Source organism: Electrophorus electricus, chromosome 19, assembly GCF_013358815.1.
Source record: "Electrophorus electricus isolate fEleEle1 chromosome 19, fEleEle1.pri, whole genome shotgun sequence".
NCBI classification, from domain to species: Eukaryota; Metazoa; Chordata; class Actinopteri; order Gymnotiformes; family Gymnotidae; genus Electrophorus; species Electrophorus electricus.
Window position 1 is genome coordinate 3790017 of NC_049553.1, and position 17444 is coordinate 3807460.

Consider the following 17444-nt stretch of genomic DNA (forward strand, 5'->3'; position numbering starts at 1 on the left):
ACAGATATTTGGGATCAATTTCAGACTGCCAGATCTCTCTGCGATACGTCACTCTAACCGATGTGCTTGCTGCTACCCGCATCCCTAAGCAGATGTCTACCAGTTGACTTGTGGCCTCTCCAAAATGACCTCCAGATGGAGAGCAAGAGCTTACCATGAAGCCAAAGCCAGATCGCGAGGGCTGTCTCTGAGGAGTCAGCTGGTTCAGGTTCTGGTAGAGTAGCTCAAAGACCGGCAGGTAGAGCACGCAGATGCGGGCCTGATGGTTCTGTTCAGGGTTTGAGCACAAATGCAGGGCCAAAGAGTAGACAACATGTCGATCAGCCAGTGCATCAACGTGAAAGTAAACATGAACAGGAGGTGTTCATGAATCAATGGTGTGCCATCAGTTGACAAACATCTGAGGTGTACAGAGAACTGCAATTTATGCATGCATTTCTGTTGCTATTACCATGGCCCTTTTATCACTGAACATGTACTTTGTTACGCAGAAGACTGCAAAACATATCAGTACAGTAAACCTTCCCCTGGCTATCAAGACAAACAGGCAGTAAACCCTCACTTGGCCACAGAGACAAAAACCATCTGGTTGTGACTGTATAAGAAAAGGAAGAAAGTCTGCAATAAGTGTCTGGATTCACAATGTGTCCGGTACATATTCACAAAAAGCTGAATTTGTTTATTCTTTGGGTTCTATAAAAAAAATGCAAACTCATTTAATTTCTGAAGCAGCTGGATGCCTCTCCCTAGACCCACTGCTCCTGCGGTTTGTTTGAACTGGACAGAATTAACATTTGCATAACAGACAGCAGCTTATCAGAGCGAGCTGTTCGGCAGTCATTTTCACAATGACATTAGTGTGCCCAAAGCCTTGGCTTGAATATCTTAACATATCCTATGCCCTCTGAGGATACGCATGTAAATGCCTCACTCTAAGCGTGCGACTATGTTAGGCAAGTACGTTGGTCTCAGATAACGGAAACATTATTGTAACAATGAAGGTCTCTAGAAAAGTAAATACAATATTCAGGCAGGCTCCATCTGCTAATATCAGATTCAACACAACAATGCAGCAGTCTATGCTCGACAGTGCTCATGTTCAATTCTCAGCCAAATCCAGCAACATATCGGCTGCCTATGCAAACGTCGAAGATGACAAAAAGGGCACAGTTAGCTGACCGCAGCCCTACAGGATCAAAGACCACAGATGGCCTCCTGTGCTACAGTGCAATAATTCCCAGAAAGGAAGTGAGTCAGCATTCTCATTCTCTGTGTGTGTGTGTGTGTGCGTGCGTGCTTGTGGCCACTCACCTTAAATGCTGTATATCTGTCATCCATGGCATGCTTGATCATCAGGTTCTTCAGGATGGCCACAGCCAGCTGCCTGATCTCTGGGCTGGCTTGTAGCCCCTCAGCGACCTCTCGCAGGAGCAAGCCCACCAGGAAGTGGTTCCTGCAATAGTCCTCGGTGAGGCTGTACTCCAGACTCTGGTCTGCGAAAGAATGTAAAAGTGTTACTGATGATGGCGCCACATTGTGGATCAGCATTTATAGCTTTATGGTAGAGAACACAGACAGTTGTCTGGCAGGAAATAAAAATGCATTTCGTGCAGTTTTACAGCATGGTACCTATAAAAAGATGCAATTGTGCAATTGCTGTATGGCAAGTATGTTCAACACACAATAAACCTTCACTTAGCCATTAAGACAAAGATTGTCTTATTGTGACTGTGAAATGTGTCTGTATGAAAAATGGCATTTCTGATATGGCAACACAATGTCATTATACTTTGGATTGGGGTCCTTCTTGCGAATAGTCAATTTGTTCACCATACTTCATTACCCAACTTTAGCAACGAAGGACCTCGAAAGAGTTTTAGAAAGAACTTGTGTTTCATGTAGGAGGATCTCTCTCTGGGGGAAACGGTCGTGGTTGTAGACATTTCTGGGCTCATGACAATTCTGTCAGTTCTGATTCATAATTGGTGTTGGCTAGACAGAACTGTCGCATACTACCCTATCATGACTCAGTGCTAGCAAAGAGTAGGAGAAACCCATAATGCACACAAGATCCTTCTGTGGCCAATGAAAGTCGACAGTGCATACAGGGCGGAAGGCCAGAGAGAAAAGAGCATGGTGGTATATGACAGGACATACAGTACTACTGAGAGATATGCAATCAAGTGTGACCATAACATACATCAGAGGGACCCAACAGTGAAACTCGGTTTGCATAAAAGGCATCATCCACCCTCTGACATTTCAAAGTTATTCAACATAGTGTGAAACAATGGGGCATTGGGTTTCAGCATAACAAAGCACACTCAGAATGAGCTGAAAGAGTGCAGGCCCAGGCCGGACATGTCCAACACACTGGCAGTTAGATGTTCAAGCGTGATTAATGGGTGTTGCAAGGAAGTAGCGGGCCTGTTAGTGAGGTTATGGAGGCTCAAAGCTGTGGTAGGAGGCGCTGTTTGTTTGGGTTTTTTGTTTCGGCCGGTATCACCTACCTATAACACCAAAATACTCCGCCGCGTATGAAATAATATCTAAGCATGAGCACAAGGGAAAAACAAAACAAAACAAAAAACATAAATGAAAAGAGGAGGACACCATGCATGTCTGAGTATGGGCATGTGAAGACATGCGTTCAAATAGGACAGAAACAGGATCACTTTCAGGGTTTACCAGCTCTAAATTCTACTTTATCTGGGTCCTGGGTCTACTTTACTGTCCTGATAAAGCTATCTGTTACAGGAAGGTTTCACTCTAGCTCTCCTCAGGTACGATGTCACTATTTGTGCAGCACGGCACATTTGGGAAAGCAAACCCTGATGCTCCAATAGAAAAAAAAAGCAGCCGATCACTGAAAGAGGAGCAGGGTACACCTTTACATTTAGACACTGGTATACCTGTGCATTTATCACAAAGATGAAAGAATATTTCATCCTTTCTTCTCTACACTTGAACTGTTTTTGTCTTATCATCAACATATACATAAGTCTAAACTGATCAGTGCTTATACAAAAACTATTATAAAAGTATAATATTAGTTCCTAATGTAAAGTTTTACTGACAGAGGTCAGGGGTAGTAGTTAGAATGAAATCAAGGTTTAGGATGTGTGGACGGGACCAAGTGCTGGTAGTGTGGGGGAGGAAAGGGTGAAGTATAGCAATGTAACAGTAAGAAGAATCATTGCGGACTGAAAACTTACCCTGGACCCTCTGTAACTTGGTTCGACCAAAAGCCATGGGCAGGTTAAGGGGAATGTAGTGCTCATGATTGCACACTGTCATGAGGAAGTAGAACTTCATTTCTGTCAAAACCTGTCAATAACAAATGTCATGTGTGATTATTGCAAAGAAAATCATCCCCCACAACATAACACATTTAAGCCTTTCCAAATTCACTCGAATTTCCATTCCTATTTTAATATAGTGTGCAATTTGTGTGTGCTTTTCATTTTATTACACAGTTGTTTTTGACTTTGAACTCAGACTTTGAGAACATTTTACCACAAACACTCTAAATGACAACCAAGCACATATTAAATCTGATCAAAGCATTGACCAAAAAAAACAAAAACAAAAAAACAACCAAAAACCCGCACAATTAACTTTTTTTGGTAAAGTTTTCAAGAGGAACAAGGAAAATCTAGAGAATGCTCAACAGCTTACAGCGCTTTATATAACAAAACACCTTTTTAATGTCTTCCCTTTTTACCTTTTCATATGAGAATTATGAAGAGCTCATACAAGAACTGGATAAGGTGAAGTTGCTGTATGCAGCACAGGAATACGAACAGACAGGGATCAACAGGCCGACTGCAACACGTTTGCTTCAGTAATATAGCACATGGACAGTTTATATGCGTCCCCCCCATGACAGTAATTGGGTATGACATGCACACCTATGTTAACAAAAACAAAAAAACAAAAAACAAAAAAACAAAAAACAAAAAAACTCTTCTGAATTACAAATCAAAGTTATTTATCTTGTTTGGCAAAAATCCCCAGCCTTCATTAAATACTAAATCCATTTTTGCATCTCGTTCACGTACCTAACATATTGCATAATAATCTAGACAGAGTGTGAGGGGCTGAATTTCTAATTCAAAGAAAAATTTGGATGAGCTAGCATCTATCACACATTTACCTTTTATATTTGTAATGCCAGATAAGGCATCTCTTCTTCTCTTTTACAACATGGTCCATACCCAACTATGTTTTTTTTTTTTTAAATAAGAAAACCTTTTTTTTTTTTCCCCCACTCAAGACTACCCACCTCCCCCTCCCCTCAAACCCACCATACCTACTGTGCACTGCAGTTATCCTGCAGCGGCTATAAATAGTATTCTGCCCATAAACGTTACATACTTTACATAAATGTTACATACACAGAGTTGGGAATAAATCACAGATATACAACTCACAAGTAAGTCTGGACTCTCAAGAATAAATCAAGTCAGTGCCCATTTTTAAGTTCACCTCCAGTTCAAATTGAGCCCTCTACCTAGCTGAGTATTATTTGATTTTTTCTGAAGTAAATCAGAAGTCAACAAATTTATGACTGAAGTAGAGGCATGTTACTTTCTCTCTCCATCTGTTTTATTATGTTACAACATGACATTATGGTATATTTAACTGAAATATTTACTACTTAACACAAATCATTCTGTGGTTTCACTTTGTGGCAAAGTAAAAAAACAATTAAAAAAAAAAATTAATCCATAATGGTAAATCCATTATTATTTCCTTTAGTGTGAGAGAGAGAGATAGAGATAGAGATAGAGATAGATAGATAGACACAAATAAACACCACTGTATTACTGGCTCAAGTAATGAACCTAACCAAATATATGTGATCTTGTAAATGCAAGATGTAAAAACTACAAACCCAGGGCACAAGATATTTGGGGTTATTCCAAACAAGAAAAATGTATACAGCATCTCAAACAATGGTGAAAGGTCCACATAACTGCCATAATCACAATAGCTAGCTCAAATAAATGCCATTTGCCTGTGTGTGTAGCATGCATCATTAATGTAATGCAACAGGCAACAGTGTTGTGAAGGCAGTAAATCGCCTGTGACTTTAAAGGAGAGGGTAAACAGGAAGTTGCCCTTCTGCCTTTCCCCTCTAATCTTTCAGTTTTGGTATACTGCCATTGAATGACCACTGATGCCTCCACAAGGAAAAATGATTAAGCATCTGCTGCAAATTTCCTGCTTAAAAGAAACATCTTTACATGCTTTGAAATTATAATTAAACTGGAATGACCTGATATATTTGTCTTTACATTGACTGACTCCCAGACACTTTCACTTACAAATTATGGTATTGTAGATGAGGAGACGAGATGACGAGCCGAGATAAAAATGCTGAGACGGACTTCTCTAGAACCTGACAGATATAGCACATGAGCAAAGAAGAGAGTACAGCAAGGTATCTATCCTCAGTCAGCTACTAGACTGACAGTACTATTGTCAATAGGATACTTTCTTTAGAGCTCATTAAACAGGATTAAACACACAGTTGAAAGTATTCATAAATTCTCACCTGGATCCACCAACTCTATAGTTAGTGTAAACGCTTGTGCTTTCAAACACAGTCCCAATATCAAGGAGACAGCCAAAAATGAAATTTAAACAGCGCTGAGACATTGTGCATGAACCCAATTTGCAGAATTGATGAACAGGCCTCAGGAATAAAATTGTAAAAGGGCACCGCAATACAGAGGATATGTGAAGTGGCCTTGATTGCAACGTTCGGCTATTCGATTTGAATCAGAGAGGAAGGCATCAATTGTTTAGCTGATGAGTGACAGCTAAATTTGGACTTCAAAAAAGTACACTCACAAATCGTCCAACTAAATTAGCTTCATCTTAATCATGTTTGTGTCCATGTGGGCGATGACATCCGCCCATGAACCCTGGCAGCTGCCGGGCAGTGGCGTTCCTCCGGCAACCAGCGGCGTTCCACCAATGGGCCCACCCATTTTTTGTGACAGGCTGTGTCACCAGGAGACCTACACCAAGTTTTTTTGCCATTTGGCAATATTTCCAGGCTGAATAGGAGGACGCGACTAATATTGAGCAACAGAGACAATGAAGATGGAGTATAAATGAATGTTAAAAAATGAGAAAATTGGTGGACTTGTTAAATAGTGGCAAAATCAACTTTAATCTGATGTGAGGTGTGGTCAAAGTGCATCTGTGCCATCCAATCACCGCATATCTTAAAGCAACGCTATAGGAATGAATATATGAGGTCAACGTTAATTTGATTAAGGTACAGATACAGGTCTACAACCGAATCTCTCTGTCATATAATAACTGCCCTCTATATTAACCCTCCGAGGTATGGAGTTGCTATTTGTTAGTGAAATTAAATTACACATCTGTATATAGCATTAAACATTCTGTTTTAATTGCAATAGTTCTACAACCTGCCTTTTCAACGTGTCATAACTCACGTAGGGTGGCATACAATTGCCTCCATTTTATTTTAATGGTGACCCATGTTATATCTCACCTTGGGATCTTTCTGACCAAAGCCACACATGTAGTCATTCACCAGACTGAAAGCAAATCCTCTGTTCATGAAGGTCAGGCAGCGCTGGAGAAAGAAGCAGATGTTCATTAATATGACAAACCTGCGGGGATAATCAGATGTTTTTGTTGGTTTCCTCTCTGTTTTTTAGAAACTAATTTTGAGGTACAGCCAGATTTGGCCACAAATGCATTTAGACTGCTTCTCATCAGCTTTCCAAATGAAAAACAGTCATTAAGGTTCATTGCTGCTTAGTGGGTCATTTTTGCTCAGAGGCTTAATGCAAATCAAAGTCTGGTTGTCAAAAGTTTGCAAAGGATCCAGATTCAAAATCCAGAGGGGCTTTTGAACTGCTGATTCACATGTTTCAAGGTTTTCCTTGTGGGTACAGTGTAAACTGTCAGTGAGGCATAATTCATTCATATCCATATACTGACATAACCGAATCACTTCATAAAAGAAACATTTACATTTCATCACGCATTAGCATGAATACTGATACTAAAAAAGACTGCAGAAGAGAAACGGAGATAAAACCAAAAGCACACATTGATATCTACAAAAAAGAAAATGTTTAATACAGAAATTAAGCTTGACAGGAATTCTTACTTGTCATGTCTCACTGAATCACAAGGACAACCCAAAACTCCTTTTTGTCCACTACTTAGAGCCCCATACCTCCACCACAACATCTCTGCTAAATTCTTCTCCACTGCTAAATGCAATGCATTTCGTGCTTGATTTTGGCAATAGAATTACTGTTAAAAGTGAGAATGAAAACAATGCAAGTAGTTTTCCTCCATACCATTGTATGGACAATTGTACACCATACAGGTATATATTTTCTCTAAATAATTTGGAATGAGTAGAATGTTTTTTTTTCTGTCTAATATCACAACAGCCACAGTAGTCAATCTGCTATCTGTCATCAAAGATACCAGTCACCCGTGGAGACCATGTTTTTGTTTGAGGATTATGCATGCAGGAGTGTGTCTTGGGTAAACATAAAGCACAACCTTAATGAAGCTGGCCAGGCTGATGTTGACACTGCGGGCCTCGTCGGGGATCTCCACGTAACGGATGGTGATGTGGGGCATGATGGAGAGCAGTAGAGACTGCAGCGTCTGCTGGAAAGAGTCTGGGAACCTCTGGGCCCGGGGCATCTGCAGGGGGAACGAGGAGACAGAGTGTGTGCGTGCGTCTTCATCCATCGTCTAGCTTTTACAGGCCAGCTAGACGAGCACTGGCAGAAACCTGACTGAACGGTATAACCAGACCAAACCGTAGAGCCTCCGAAAAAATTCCAAAAATGTACCCGACCGGTTCATGGGAGTGGCTACATGGGAGTGTGCACATGTGAGTCATGGCTGCTATAAAATGTGCCAAAACAAATCAAAGGAGTCTCGGCTGCCTCGGCTGACATAAGGAACTTGGCAGTTTTTTCAGAACGCCCTTTGCGGGGCTGAAGGTAAGGACTGCATTCTTGCACCAGTATCGTTTCCATATATATGAACATGAGGAACGGAGACCAATGCAACACACCTGAAGAACGCGTGTGTGTGTGTCTTACTACAGGCGCTGTACTTGTGTATACGTATAAAAATAGAATGGACTAAAAAACAGTGAGAGATGGAGACAGAGACTACTTACTCCCAGACAAGTTTTTGCATATGTTGTCATTTACCATGGCTCAAGGAAAACACCTGTCACTGAACACTTGGGAGAGCATGAATATGTGCCATTGTGTGTAAAGGGCATTTTTTGCATTGATTGATAACTGCTGGTGAGGTTACTGCATAGGTAGTTAAATCAAAGGAAAGTGAAAGCTAGTAACTTGTCTGGCTCATAACATCATATCTTCAAGGCTGATTGTTTTTGTGAATCACATTAACTACGATGTATCCGCCCTCTTACTGCCTAAATGCCACAGTGGTGAGACGTCAGTGAGGGAAGTGGCACCAACCTTCATTCTGTTGCCTTCCTGGAGGTACTGCGCCATTGACTTGGCCATTGTCTCAAAGAAGAACCAGGAATACTGAAACATCAGACAAAGACAAATGCATCTTCATCAATTTAAGTACAGAAGCATACTACAATAATGTAGGGTCAATTAAATATTGTGAGCAGAAAGACTGGGCAGAAGGCCTGAACATGAAAATCCTCTGGTCCAGCAAAACGCCTGAATATTGTCCGAATTACTGGAAAAAAAAACCCCACAGTGCTACCTGCTGTTTGGAGAGAGTATCGCATACTGCACAAAAAGCAAGGAAACGGTAAGATTAAGGGTGGTTTCATAATAGTTACTAATGGTAAAGAGAGGACAGCAATTACATTTTATTAGGTTTTACATTTTATCAGGTTTTATCACAACCTTCAGCAGTTTGTTGCAGGTGTAGAAGTCTGCAGTCTGTTTGAGAATGGTAGTCACAGCGGTGGCTAAAACCTCATGCGTGGTAACTGAGGTCCCTGACGCCGGGTTATTTGTGAGAAACACATACTATGGAGGGAAGGCAAATTTTAAAAACATTTTAGACAAAGCGTACCTACATTTACAGAAATCCAACAAAATAGTCATTTAAAAAAAACAAAACTATGGTACGCTTTTAATGTTACACACCTTTGGCACCAAGCTGTATAACAGTGTGTGATATGAACACAACAGAAGTGGACCTAGATGAGGAGAGTGTACCTTGAGAAAAGAACGTAGGTAGTGCTCAACACCTTCTTCATGGCACTGGGACACAATGTGAATGATCACACTGCAGGAAACATTACTTTCCATTACTGATACAGTCTACACCACCATTAGCAAATTTATCATTAAGAAAGTCACCTTTTTTGGGGGGCGGGCGCACATAAATTTTTGTCTTGCAGTAGGCAGAAAGAGGTTGGCTCACCGTGTGGAGTTGACGGCGATCTCTTGAGCCTCTTTGCTTGCCGTAGCGAGGACGTGGAATAGCTGCACAAGCACGGTGGGCAGAAACTTGATGATGACATGAGTCTCCACAGCGTGCAGGCACTACCACACCACCAGAGGCCAAAAGGATGTACGTGTTCAAATGTATTACTTGGTAAAGCAGATATGTTTTGGGGTTTTACGGTTATGTGTGAAAAATGTCATTCGAGCACAAATCAAGAGCAAGTGCTGTGCAACATTAACTAGAGTAGATCAGTGTGGTTTTCATCACTTGGAGTGACCTCCCTCACCTTCAGGTATTTGATGAGCTCTGTAGGGTTCTCCTCCGAGGTGGACCTCATCCGCTGGCAGTACTCGAAGAAATTGTTGAGGTGTAAATCCTGCGTCGGTCCAAAACCAAAAACTGCAAGTTAGAATTGTGGTATTGCATGTTTGACACATGACCAAGTGAATGAAACACCCTGGCATGCGCTTGCTGTGGTATGTTGCAGGTGACCGTGCAGGTGGCCGAGATCCCTTGGGTCACTTGGATACCTTACATAACTAATACATTAGAGTGAAACCCATGTGGTCTAATTGTAGAGTATTGCAAAGGTTACAGCGAGCAGACCTGAGAAGAGATAGCTGAGCTTAAACTCTTGAAGACCTGAGTGTAAAAGGTTGCAGACCTGAGTGTAAAAGGTTGCAGACCTGAGTGTAAACTGTCGACGCTGCGTAGGTCTTCACTTTGAACAGCGGCTTGGCATTCTCCACCCACTTGAAGTCTGGGGATGACTAGAAGCAGAAATGAAGGGAATTAATTTCAAACCTTTGGCAGCATTCGGTAAGGTTCAGGACAACAGGTGAAATTTTCATCAGCGCGTCTTCTTTCTATAAGCACTGCTCACGGGTTTCTCTCATTCACTAGTCATTTAAGTCGTTTTCATTTGCGTGAAACCCAAATCTATCCTCTAGATCCTACAAACAAATCAAACAGCAAATCTGTCCAGTTTACAGTTTCAGAAAACAGGGTGCATTTTCCCAGGGTGCAAAAGCAAATCCCTTGTCTTTCTATTCAGATGTTCAGTCTGTTGAGCTTACTTTTAGAGCTGGCTTGAAGTAAGCATTTTCTTCTGGTTACTATACTCATTACTATACTTATTTTTGGAGTTACCATTAGATGTACAAGTAGTCCCTGTTAAATATGTACTGTGTAAATAAATGAAACAATAATCAGAATAATCTGTACAATATTTGCAGTCCTGAAAGTCAATTTGTGCACCCCTGATTTTATGGGTGGTGCTATGTACTTCATAGTGGCAAGCTGAACCACACACTAGAACATTTTTCATGGATGAGACAAAATGATCTAGAACCAGTCCACTAGAATCTATTCAACCAAGAGTCCAATTATTAAGTGGTTGAGGAGCAGGAAAAGCTCCTGTCTTTACACAAAATACTGGTGGACTGTTTGAATTTTAGTACCAAGGTCAGGTCTGATTTAAAAGTAGGAAACCACTGTGTTTGAGAGTGTATGATTATGGATAATTCTAATATGTTTAGGAGTTGAAGCTACACCTTCTTGGAGTCTTGGTTCTTGTCATAGAGGTAGCCAGCAGGTAGATGAGCAGAAACAGGAAGCTGAAGGTCTGAAGACTGTATCCTCCCATCCTTTAGTAATGGTGACCAGGCATATCCCACTGGAAAACATCACCAGCTGTTCCATGGACTACTTTATCAAGCTGTGTGTGTACTCTATGTTTTATTACGCATGCGCGTGCACACACACACGTACGCACACACACTCCCTTACCCAGTGTCTCGACGCCTTCCCTCTTCTTAGAGCTGGCTTTATTGCTGAGCTCACAGCTGATATGATAGAAGGTGAAGAGAAGGTGGTGTTTCTCATGAATATGGACCGGCAGCTCAATTTTAATCTGCAAAGGGAATACAACATAAGGGATTCATTATATCACCTCACTACACAACAAGAAACACGCATCAAGGGCATTACATAAACAACCTAACTGAATCCAGAATCATGCTAACCATGACAAGTCTGGACAGCTATTACAAAACAACATTTCCCAAGTTTTTTGTCTTCTCCTAATCTTTAGGATAGCCCCAATGGCGTCCTACATGTTACTCTCATTTCTACTCTTAACTGTTTTACCGAAAACAATTGTGCACACTCAACAAGCAGGTAGCATATCCTTAGCAATCCCAATAGTGCCGCATTATTTACATTGCGGAACAGACGCTTTCGTTGACAGAATTGAGCAATATCTACTCATACCATAATACTTCTGACTGAATTATTTTATTTATTTATTTATTTTTAAACGCATCTCCCAGGGGTCATTACAAAGAATTAAAAAGAGGACAATTCATACACACAATTTAATAATCTGTATGCTCTGTTTATATTCCTGTACCCTCAGGTTTGTACATTTTGTTTGTAAAATGGAAGTACAGATTTATTATACCGTGGGGGAAAAGATCTGTGTAACGCCCCCTGGGGAGCTCAGAAATTTTCCAATCCCTGACATTGTGAAAAGAGTCTATGTTTGGTGTTATTACAAATTTTAGCTCATAAACCCATGACACTAAGCGGTTTTGTTGCTCTTCAGTTGTTTTTCCCATCTCTATAACTGGAACTAACTACCAGAGCATAAACCACAAGAAGCCATGATGTTTGGGGCTCACGGTTATTTTACCATGGTCAGTTACGTGGTGTTGAGCACGGCACACATACTGTAAGCCTTTTCTTAAACAGCAACGAGAAAACAGGCAACATAGGCCACAATATGCAGAAGTCTAAAGCATTGTTTGGATAAAGTGCTTACAGGTGTGCATGTGTCATAGGTTACTTGATAAACAACAGATTATCGATTTGGACTGAGATAAGGTGCTGTAAAATATTTCCAAAATTTGCCTCTATAATGTGATTTGTAGCTCTTAAGACCTTAAAAAGTTTCTGTAAAAAAAATAAATAAATAAAAATAAAAAGTTCATCATATTTTCAATGATAACATAATGCACTCATTATATCATTCTTTGTCTTTAAAGACTATGAGTTGTGTATCCTGTCTTATACTACATAATGGATGGTGTAATTCAATTCTTTCTCCTGCCACAAGGTGGTAACTATAGCACATACATTTTCCAATCATAAGTACTTTTGAATGGGACTAATGACTCTTCACTTGCGAGATTCCCAGACAGACCCTGCCTGCTACTCACACTGACCATCATGACAACCTTCAAAATCTTGATTCCTCAGAAAAAAAAAAAAAAAATTGAAAATGATATCTGAACATTTTGATCAAGGTTTTTTTTGGCTGGGGATGGGAGGTGGTCTTGTGACCGAGTCATGTAACCAGAACGAACAAAAATGACTTTTGTTCGTATTTATTCTCTGCCCTGGATCTTGAGCCATCGGTTTGGATATTCTTTATAATCACAGAAGTCTACTTCTCCATTTCCTTAGAGGGAGTGTCTGTTCAATCTTGACAAATATTTTGCAACTCCAAGAGGAACTTATAAACGTACAGAAAATAAAAGCTGAAAAAGTTTCATTTTAATATAAAAGAAAGAAGAAACTCAAAAGGGAGAGACATATACCATTTCACCTAATCGAGCAATCAAACCACACAAGCTTGCACATAGTTTATCTTGAGGCAGTGTAGTGTTTTCATTGTTATACTACAAAGTGAAGCACCAGCAATTGAATAATCAGAAAATAATAAGACTTACTTCATCATAAAACTCTGGGCTCTGGTTATGATGCAGCACGGCAGCAAAAGCACTAGTGGTGAAGAGTGAACCCCCCGGTTTGCTGTAGATGCACTGGAATTGGAAGAACCACAAAACATTCTGGTTAAAACTCTGTTTAAATAACATGTTACTTGACATCACAAAGCCACGCTCACCTTCATCGGACATGCTCCCTCCTCGTCTGAATCTCTGAACTGCACACACACGGCAATGTTCCTCGCCTATAGAGGAAAGGCACAAAAAAAAAAACACACACGAGGAGTTTGCTCCAAGGTTTCACGCGCATTAGATCCACCGCCCTACTTCCCATGAACATATTCTACGCTTTCAGCAGGCCACTCAAGGTCTTGGGCTGAACTCAACAGACATTAAAAAAAAAAAAGTCACACCTTGGCTGGCTGTAACTCTACCTTGGCAAAGGTCTTCTGGTTTTCATATTTTAGCTGCAGGGGGTAGATATAGAGGTGGTTCTTATAGATGGTGAAAGGGTGATGGTATTTGGCCTCTTCTGGAACAAACTCTTCCATTTCCACAGAGGCTCTCTCGCACTGCTCGTCAAACGGCTTCACTGGGATGTACGATGAGGTGACTGAATCTATGGAAAGGAACTCGTTATTCCACTGGATGTCCTAGTTTTCCAGTGAAACTGGAAAACTAATTAGAAACTGGAAAACTAATTCCAGTGAAACTGGAAAACTAATTAGAAATATGAAGCTTCATTTTACCTGGGAATATGCGCTCAGCACAGAGTGTGATGCACTGTTCAAAAATGCAGGCTCGCTGGCCTCAAATATATTTCCTTATGAGAAACACCTGCCTTTGAATCCAAAATGCTCCAGTGGCTAACAGCCCTAACCACTAAGTAACCCGCTACCGTACAGTGCAAATAAATATTCAATATCGGGAACAGAATGTGCCAATACGCTTGTGTGACCGCATGGGGTAGACTTGCTTAAACGTAGTAGAACGTGCCTGCGTGAGTATCGCAAGCATCATGTTACTGGCTGCATGTTTTCTGAAGATCAGATGGATACACAGGCAGGATATGCTTGGTGGAATTTGAGCTTAATGTGCAACCTAGAGGAGAAAGCACAGTGCTGGATCTGGGTGACGTACTGAACAAGTCTGGGGGCACACACTCGATGGTGATGTTCATCTGTGCTGGGATGATCTGCAACTTGCTTTTTTCTGGTCTGTGAGGAAAAGAAAGTCTCACTTCAAAAGCTGACAAAAAAACAAACAAACCTGGACTAAAACACAGGAGACACATGCGCACACACTCACTTTCTGAAGTCAATCAGCAGCTTGATGAGGTCTTCCGTAGAGATCTTATTGCTGTCTTGACGATACAGAGGGGAGAATTTTCCATCCACGTCCAAGCTACCCTGGACATCTTTAAATACCTGCCTGAAAAAATATCACTTCACCGTGAATACGTTCCATTGAACTGCAGAGGTTTTAGGGGTTTAAAAGGGCCTAAAGCAGGCGGAGACCTTTGGGGAACTGAATTCATGCATTTACAGAAATGGCTCCAGTACATCAGTCAGACTCTTGGACTGGTTTGCATCTACAGCATTTCCAGAGGAGCACGGGCTTACTTAGCTGCCCAGGCAAAGGGCATCCTGTACTGGCCAAGCCTCTGGCATGTCTGCCTGGCTGTCTTCAGCACCTTCTGAACTGTCTGTGCATTACACACGCACACGCACACGCACACACACACACACACACACACACACACACACACACACACACACACACACACACACACACACACACACACACACACACACACACACACACACACACACACACACACACACACCACTTCAGGGAATGTTGAAGAAGGGAGGGGGAAAAAAAAAAAAACAGAAGTAGCACAGTACTTAAGTGTAATACAAAACCATAAAAGCAATAGGAAATGGCTAATGAAAGTAATGTAATGGTAAATACTGCAGCAATATAAAATCAAGTGATACATCTCTGAAACTTTTTTACTCAAAACAGAAACTTCAAAAACAGAAGTTTCAAAGAAGCACCAGATAGCTTCTATGAGTTAAACAACACGCCAGTGGAGTGAAATCATTCCTCTCCTGCCTGTCCCCTGTGTGTGGATATATGTAGTGTAGGTGTCCTCAGAGAGGTCATTTACTCCCGTACACACCTTGCTCATGTCGGATGTCTTAATGTAGGGCTCAGCGCAGTGAGTGATGCCATTCTGCAGAACCTTCTCCACCCGGGCCACCAGGAAGATGTCCGGGTGGGGGTTTGTGACAGAGAAGATACCCTGAGGAGCACAAGCATGTACATGGTCCGTATTTGATGTGCAGAAGGAATCTGATTATGATCCAAAACACCTTTTATGCATTTCAGATAGTAATGGTTAATGGATGCAGCACGGGGAGTAAAATTGGCACTTAACTCTAGAAATGATTATAGAAATAATTACAACTAGTCCACCTTTCCTCACAATGTAGATTAATGAGAAATAATTGATGTGTGAAAGTGCTTTTCTTATATACCAACTCTATTTACAACAGGAAGTTTTCTTGTCATGATCTTTACCAAGTCTTTTTTCAGATTTTTGATGAGCATCAAGAAATTATGTTTTTCAGGTCTTACTAAATTTCAGAGCCATGTGTTTGCTTCTGAAGATGGTCTGAACACCAAACCAACTCCATCTTCAGGCCAAGGAGACTATGTTTGAGGGACAGGTCATTTCTTTTGTAATATCAACATTCCTTCCTCAGTTATCAAGCTCTCTAAGGTACCAATGAGAACTTTGGAAGAGCCTACAACCCAAGTCTCCATACCCCAGACATTGAGCTGACTTTGGTGAATGTCACATCTGAAGGGGATCCATTTCCTTCCAAAAAGGTTTTGAATCATTGTAGACACTAACTGGCCTGTGGAAACTGGCTGCAAAAATGGGTTCCCATTTCAGAGACCTTTGGATGTTCCTCTGTTCAAGGAGAAATTTTTGCTATTACTCATTATTACATAAATATTTTCCGATAGGAATACTAAGCATCATCATGCTAATTGTATCCATTTTATAAAGTTATATCAACAAACCTGAGCTAGAACTGAACTCTTTTCCAAGACAGTAAACTAAGTAGTGTGGTTGTAATGGGGTGACTCAGCCTGAGTTCGATTCAAAAATCCATCCCTGTATACAGGAGCTCAGTGTACACTGAGTGAGCCACCAACCAGTGTGAGAACCCAAGTGCAGCTAGTGAACTTGAAAACCCAAAGAAACAAACTCAAAACACCAGGCCCAGCTAACACTAGCTGCAACTGGGTAACCATTTTAGGAATTTCCCCAATTAGAAAACCAAAAGACCCAATGCAGGGTTTGACCCAATGCTCTCTGGGTTGTTGGGTTAAAGTAGGCTGACATGCTTGAAAAGGAAGAGGAAAAGGGAAACTAAAACTGCTCAAAAATGGGCTTTCCAAGCCAAGTACGCAGATGGCTAAAGAAAGAGACAAGGCTGCAAAGATGTCAGACGAACCACCAAAGGTTGGGAGGGAGCACTCTGGGAAAGGGTTGATGGAAACTCAAAGTTTTAGAGAAACTAGAGAAGGGGTGCGAGACAAAAAGAACATATAAGAGAGTTCTGGAGAGCTTAACTTAAATACCAGCCTTGTCTTTTGACACATCACCGAACAAAGACTGAGCACCAGGGAGCCTGTGCTGTTCTTAAGTACGCAGGAGGACAGGTGTGGCTAATTATGCTGGCATGACCCTGTGCCTCCAACTGGTGGCTGAAGGAAGCATAGCAGATGGTCCTGACTTGGGCTGAGCAGTGGTACTGCTACATTTTCTAAAAATGTGGGAATTTGAAGTTTCTCCATGAGCTGCCATTTGAGTACCCTAACTCCTCCTCTACGCCTAAACCCTCTGTCTCACTCTCTCTCCATCTCTGTGTCTCTTTCTTTCTCTCTCTCTCTCTCTCTTTGTCTGTCTGTCTGTCTGTATCTGTGCCCCTCCCTCTCTCTCTCTCTCTCTCTCTCTCTCTCTCTCTCTCTCTCTCTCTCTCTCTCTCTCTCTCTCTCTCTCTCTCTCTCTCTCTCTCTCTCTCTCTCGCTCTCGCTCTCTCTCGCTCTCTCAATAATTAAATCCCAGCAGCGGGTCCATCTTGTCTATGTTTTGTTGTGTTAGATTCTGGCTCATGTCGGTTCCAGTAAACCACGTCAGTTTGGCAGGGGGAGCAGAAGGTT

The 17444-nt window shown here is 41.3% G+C and overlaps 1 protein-coding gene across 9 annotated transcripts in view; it reads right to left on the reverse strand.

Moving 5' to 3' along the window:
* The window catches only part of dock11 (dedicator of cytokinesis 11), a 50686-nt gene that overhangs the window by 20089 nt on the left and 13153 nt on the right, over window positions 1-17444 (reverse strand). For 6 of the 9 annotated variants that reach the window (XM_035536661.1, XM_035536660.1, XM_035536657.1 and 3 more), the window contains exons 13-33: window positions 15388-15510; window positions 14825-14907; window positions 14511-14633; window positions 14343-14419; window positions 13637-13821; window positions 13382-13447; window positions 13206-13298; window positions 11263-11386; window positions 11028-11149; window positions 10161-10244; window positions 9761-9850; window positions 9451-9572; window positions 9243-9312; window positions 8925-9050; window positions 8517-8588; window positions 7570-7716; window positions 6536-6619; window positions 3216-3327; window positions 2511-2549; window positions 1312-1493; window positions 155-268 (exon numbers count right to left, since the gene is read on the reverse strand). In XM_035536661.1, coding sequence (XP_035392554.1) covers window positions 155-268; window positions 1312-1493; window positions 2511-2549; window positions 3216-3327; window positions 6536-6619; window positions 7570-7716; window positions 8517-8588; window positions 8925-9050; window positions 9243-9312; window positions 9451-9572; window positions 9761-9850; window positions 10161-10244; window positions 11028-11149; window positions 11263-11386; window positions 13206-13298; window positions 13382-13447; window positions 13637-13821; window positions 14343-14419; window positions 14511-14633; window positions 14825-14907; window positions 15388-15510 — 2238 coding nt within the window. The remainder of the gene's footprint in view (window positions 1-154; window positions 269-1311; window positions 1494-2510; window positions 2550-3215; window positions 3328-6535; window positions 6620-7569; window positions 7717-8516; window positions 8589-8924; window positions 9051-9242; window positions 9313-9450; window positions 9573-9760; window positions 9851-10160; window positions 10245-11027; window positions 11150-11262; window positions 11387-13205; window positions 13299-13381; window positions 13448-13636; window positions 13822-14342; window positions 14420-14510; window positions 14634-14824; window positions 14908-15387; window positions 15511-17444) is intronic. The other 3 variants (XM_035536658.1, XM_035536664.1, XM_035536662.1) reach the window with 2 other exon arrangements.